This window comes from Caenorhabditis briggsae, assembly GCF_000004555.2.
Source record: "Caenorhabditis briggsae complete genome, chrIV, whole genome shotgun sequence".
Lineage (NCBI taxonomy): Eukaryota > Metazoa > Nematoda > Chromadorea > Rhabditida > Rhabditidae > Caenorhabditis > Caenorhabditis briggsae.
The window spans coordinates 3,688,152-3,693,523 of NC_013487.2; the positions used below are offsets into that span (position 1 = coordinate 3,688,152).

The following is a 5,372-nucleotide window of genomic DNA, read 5'->3' on the forward strand; positions in this document are numbered from 1 at the left end:
ATGGAAAAACCAGGAGCATCCGCCCAAAATGCGCCACAGGTCCAGCCACAGGAACAACCGATGGATCACGACTCGGATATCGAGGAGTTCGAGCCCGTCATCATGACCTTCTATGCTCCAGACACGAGCGACGAGCCACCAGAAGGTCCACCAATCCCACCAAAAATCGAACGTAAGATTTCTGTACAAAAACATCATGTGGCTGTACAAGTTATGGCTCCAAACCCTGACAACCCGATTGTCTTGGATGATGACGAGCCAGTGATACTCCAACCAGAACCGATTGCTCCACCAGCAGAGCCAGCAGTTGTCGCACAGGTTAGTGTTTGGAATTGGCAAGTTTTATATGATTTGTTTAACAGGGACAAGAACCTAATCCAAATCCTCAGGAACCTGAAATAGTCGAAATTGAGGTAAGGGGAATCGTTCGAAATTGGGTTTAGCCGGCTCCGAAAAGATAATTTGACCTAAATTTAAATTTCGGTTTCGAAAAGCAGGTCCATGTTAGTTTTTAAGAAGCTTAGCTCAGTTTTTTGCAATTATGCTCAACTAATATTTTGCCTAGGAGCTCAAAAAGCTTGTGGAGACAAAACCAATGAGACATTTAGCCGATTCGACCGATACTAAGCCAGAAACTTGAAAAATTTTCCTAATATTTGATTCTGCAGCTTCCACCAGAACGAATTGCTGAACCAGCACCTGCAGAGCCAGTACAAGCTGTTCCAGAAGTTATGCCAGCTGTTGCTCCACAAGCTGAGCCAGCTGTAGCCGAGCCAGCGCAGCCAGCAGTAGCTCCACCAGCGGAGCCAGTTGTAGTCGAGCCAGAATTAGCTGAGCCAGAGCCAGCCGAGCCAGGACCAGTCGAGCCAGATGAGCCAGCAGTTCTGCCAGAATTAGAGGAAGAAATGGAGCAAGAAGACGTCGAAGAACCAGTTAAAGTCAGGAGAAGTGCTAGGGTAATTAACTTTTAATGTTATAAATTAGGCTAAAACTTGACTTCGCTAAAAAAGGTCAATTTTCTAAATCTGGGTTTTAAGCCTTTTTTCGACCTCTAAAGTTAACCACTTCAATCTTTACAGCGTCGTCGAGCGTCAACACCACCGGGAGTACGTGGATCAGGACGTCCACCAAGAAGATCATGCACCGTAAGCAGTCCTAAACGCCCTGCGCGTCGTTGAGAAAAGTCCGATGTGAGTTTTTGGTTCTAAAAATGGGTACCGTAAAACCTGTAATAGAAGAGCACTCCAACTTTTAACTTTGAGCCTAGTTATTTTGATTCATGTGAAAGATTCGAAAAAATTGTCAACTGATAAATTGTTTATCAAAATATCACAAACATTTCATCAGTTGACACGTTTTTGACATCTTGCTCAAGAAGTTCCTGTAAGAGATATCAAAAAGTAGTCAATTGATACAATGTATAACATAATATTATAAACATTTTGTTAGCTGACCTTTTTTTGATACGTCCAACAGGGACCGAGATAAATTGGGTTAAAGTTGACAGGGGCACTTCTATTAGGGGTAGCTAAAAAATTGTATTTTTCAAGCGAGAATATGTATTTAAAAAAATGAATACATATACCATAAAACCTGTATTAGTCTCTAAAGGTCCCTCTAATTGAAAGGTCCTCGGTCCTTCTAATACAGGTTTTACGATAGTTTTTGAAGATTTCAATAAAAACCTCCAAAAAAATTCAGGTCCAACTGTTCTACGGATTCCAATCTCCACATAATCCTCCATTTTTTAAGGATCGTTCGATACTTTTTGTTTTTCTTAATTTGCCGGTTTTATACCTGTCTCAAATTTTCCCGATTTTCCTATTATTGATAAAAATTTGGTTGAAAAATAAAGTGTTTTCTTTAATGATTTAAATATTTTTGATAATTCATTTTATGTGTTCCATGACACTATTGTATACCGTTGTTGACTTTTTGTTCATTTTTAATCTAATTATTACTTACAGATATAATGGACAACGCCGAGCCAAACCCTGCTCCACAGCCCCTCCGAATCAACTATGAACAGATTGTAAGACTGATTGAGGGTGAGCTAGCGCATGAGCCACAAGAGCAACGACAGCAAATGATCGTGAATATTATATATGAAGCTGAAAGGCAAAGAATTGAAATTGTTCGAGAAGCCAATCCTAAATGCGAGAGTACATTTTTGACGAATTCTACGTAGTGAGAAGAGTACTTGATGATCTCGAGCATGTGCATCGTCTCTGGAGGGACCAACCACAAGATCATAGAGCTCGAAGTACTCAATTTCTGACCTCCGCAGGAACGAAACTTCGATTTATTCGAGATGTGATGAGAATGTGTGTGCACTATCATGAGAATGTTTTACGAGTATTAGAAGGAGAAGAAGGAAGGCAGTATCGATATTATCAGTTGATGTTAAAGATGAATGATGCGGTGATGCAGCTGATAAGCCATGCTCGTGAGTCCCCGGAAATTGGGGATGGTCTGATGGACTTCATTAGAAATGAATTAGCAACACGAGAAGATGAAAGGGGCTTGACTGCCGATGAAGAACGCTACACTCGAGAATTGAATGGATACGAACCTCCGCGAATGCCGCAAGAGCAAGCAGATGTGAACCTCGCACAAATACAAATCATGTTATCTCAAGAACAAGTCTTTAATGAAGCATACGAGGAGGAAATGAGATTAGTTCTGAAGAATCTAGAGTCCGTACAAACTTCTCTGAGACGTCAACCACAAGCTAGGCAACTTGCATTGGAAGAGAATCTCCCTCTTGCATCACTCAGAATTCGAATGGCTGGTTCTTATGCGAGAATCAGTGAGGAGAAACTTGTCGGAATTCGGGGCCCAGCTGAAATTCAAGAACCATTTCGTCAGTATTATGAAGAGATGGCGATGACAATATCACAAAAGGAGGAATGTGTGTTCGAAATGATAGCACGTCTGACGGATGAGATGTTGTTGGCTCTGGTGGAGCGTCAAATTAATGCAACCAAAAACGAGTTGAATGCTCGAAGACGTGAGAAGAATCTGATATAGGCTTGGTTGGAATCGAGAGGGAAATTGGGTACTGGAGATCGTCAATGAAGAGGATCGGCAGGAAGATCGGCAAGAAGATCAGCAGGAAATAGCAGTGGAGGAGCAAGCACCACCTCCGAATCGACGACGGCTACATCCAGACTTTGATATGTTGTCTAACCTTTTCCACCAACGCATTCAAGAGTTTGAGAACAGGATCCAGAGGGCAGTCCCTGTCCCAAATGAAGAGAATCGGCTAGCACAAGCGCTGCAAGCACAACAAAATGCGTTGGTCCAGATACTAGGGAATGATGTTGGTGGAGCAGCACTTCCAGCTGGTGAGCAGGATGCGGAAGTGGTGAGGAATATTTTGATGGAAGAGGAAGAGGATGGTGACCAGGAGGATCAAGCTGGTGATGATGATGAAGAGGAGATGGCTCATTTTCAAGGAACATGGCGAAGAATTGTGGGTTTTTTGTGGTTTCGGAGTCAAAAACTAGGGAATATGTGTTTATAGGCGCATCATTTCTTACCGAAAGTGTTTGTCAAAATCGAACATTTCAAATTTCAGCCTGAAAGTCTCAAACTTCATCTACCACCAAACAAGACTAATTTATGGATCAATTGGAATGTGAGTTTTTTAAAAGGGACTTCTACTACAGTCTGGTTTTTGTAAACTAAAAACATTTCAACTTCGAGTAACCATATCTCGGTTCCTGTGAAAGATATCAAAAAATCCTTTATTGGTAAAATGTTACTGATGTCATGATAAACATTTTACCAGTTGAAAATTTTTTGATATCTCAAACGGGAAACGAGAAAATAAGGTTCAAAGGAGCGATCTTTTTGAGGAGTTTCACAGAATTTAAAAAAATTCAAGTGTTATTCAAACGTGATTAAAAAATTTCAAAAAAATTTTGAAAAAATTTAAAATTTTGACCCTATACCATACGTGAATTGGTTTAGTGGCCCACGATCCTTGACCCCAGGGCGTTCGCTATAATAGAAGAGGGAAGGGGAGGAAAAAATCAGTTATCGTGTTCTCTGGGCTCCAGAGAGGTGAATGGATCCGGTGATCCGGTGATCCGCAGACCCGGTGGTCCAGAGATCCGGTGACCTGGTGATCTGGAGATCCGGAGATCCGATGATCCGATGATCCGATGATCCGATGATCCGATGATCCGATGATCCGATGATCCGATGATCCGATGATCCGATGATCCGATGATCCGATGATCCGGGTGACCTGGTCCCTGGGTTCTGGATCCGGGTGACCTGGATCCGGGTGTCCTGGATCTGGGTGACCTGAATCCTGGTGACGTGGATCCGGGTGACCTAAATCCGGGTGACCTGGATCCGAGGGACCTGGATCCGGGTGACCTGAATCTAGGTGACCTGGAACCTGGGTTCTGGATCCGGGTGTCCTGAATCCATGTGACCTGAATCCGGGAGACATGGATCTGCGTAACCTGGATCCTGGGTCTTGGATGCGAGTGACCTGGGTCCGGGTGATCTGAATCCTGGGTCCTGGATCCGGGTGACCTGGGTCCTCGGGTCCTCGCGTCCTTGGTCCTTGGATCCTCGGGAACTCGGGAACTCGGGTCCTTGGGTCCTTGGGTCCTTGGGTCCTTGGGTCCTTGGGTCCTTGGGTCCTTGGGTCCTTGGGTCCTTGGGTCCTGGGTCCTCGGCTCCAGGGTCCTCTGCTCCTCCATTTTTTGGCCCCACCGTACCAATTTTTTCAGGAATACGACGTCATGGAATGGTCCCGCCAGTTCCTTCCCGAAGTCGTCGACTACCTAGTAAGCTTCTGGCTGAGCTACCCATTTGCAGCCTAACCGATATGAACAGATTAACGATCAAAGTACCCAATTTTCGTTTCCAGGCATACGACGTCATGGAATGGTCCCGTCAGTTCCTTCCCGAAGTCGTCGACTACCTCGTACCCCTCGAGATGGACGGTAGGGGCCTCTACAATTTTGTCAACAACCCAAACGAATGGTGCTTTGACAAAATGCCATTGGGTTACTATTTGAAATTGATGAGCAATTTGAATCGAGTCATTAATGATTATAATAACCATGCTGTTGAATATTAGGCTATACTTTTTCATTCATATCAGTTTTTTTTGTCTGGTATTTTTTTGTCATACGGTTTTTCTATTGTTTTATGGTTTATCGGTGCTTTTCACGAAAAATAAGGTTTACACTTTCAAATGCTCTTAATGTTGATTTCTATGTGTTCCATGACACTTTTTGAATATCGTTGTGTCCTTTTTTCTTTTTTTTTTTCTTCTAATGCTTACTTACAGAGCTTATGGACAATGCAGAGCTGAACCCTGCTCCACAGCCCATCCAAATCCAAAT

General features: G+C 43.2%; 2 protein-coding genes across 2 annotated transcripts; one reads left to right on the forward strand and one right to left on the reverse strand.

Annotated features, from left to right (window-relative positions):
- On the forward strand, positions 1 to 5,104 carry CBG22571 (the record flags this gene model as incomplete). The annotated part of the gene is made up of 11 exons (XM_002632740.1): positions 1 to 318; positions 363 to 413; positions 669 to 956; positions 1,080 to 1,145; positions 1,702 to 1,756; positions 1,968 to 2,048; positions 2,162 to 3,010; positions 3,048 to 3,475; positions 3,581 to 3,640; positions 4,752 to 4,808; positions 4,892 to 5,104. 11 exons carry the CDS (start codon positions 1 to 3, stop codon positions 5,102 to 5,104), a joined length of 2,466 nt encoding a protein of 821 aa, XP_002632786.1.
- On the reverse strand, positions 4,038 to 4,721 carry CBG22572 (the record flags this gene model as incomplete). The annotated part of the gene is made up of 1 exon (XM_002632741.1): positions 4,038 to 4,721. The coding sequence occupies one exon, from the start codon at positions 4,719 to 4,721 to the stop codon at positions 4,038 to 4,040; it is 684 nt and encodes a 227-aa protein (XP_002632787.1).
- Positions 5,105 to 5,372: the final 268 nt, after the last annotated feature.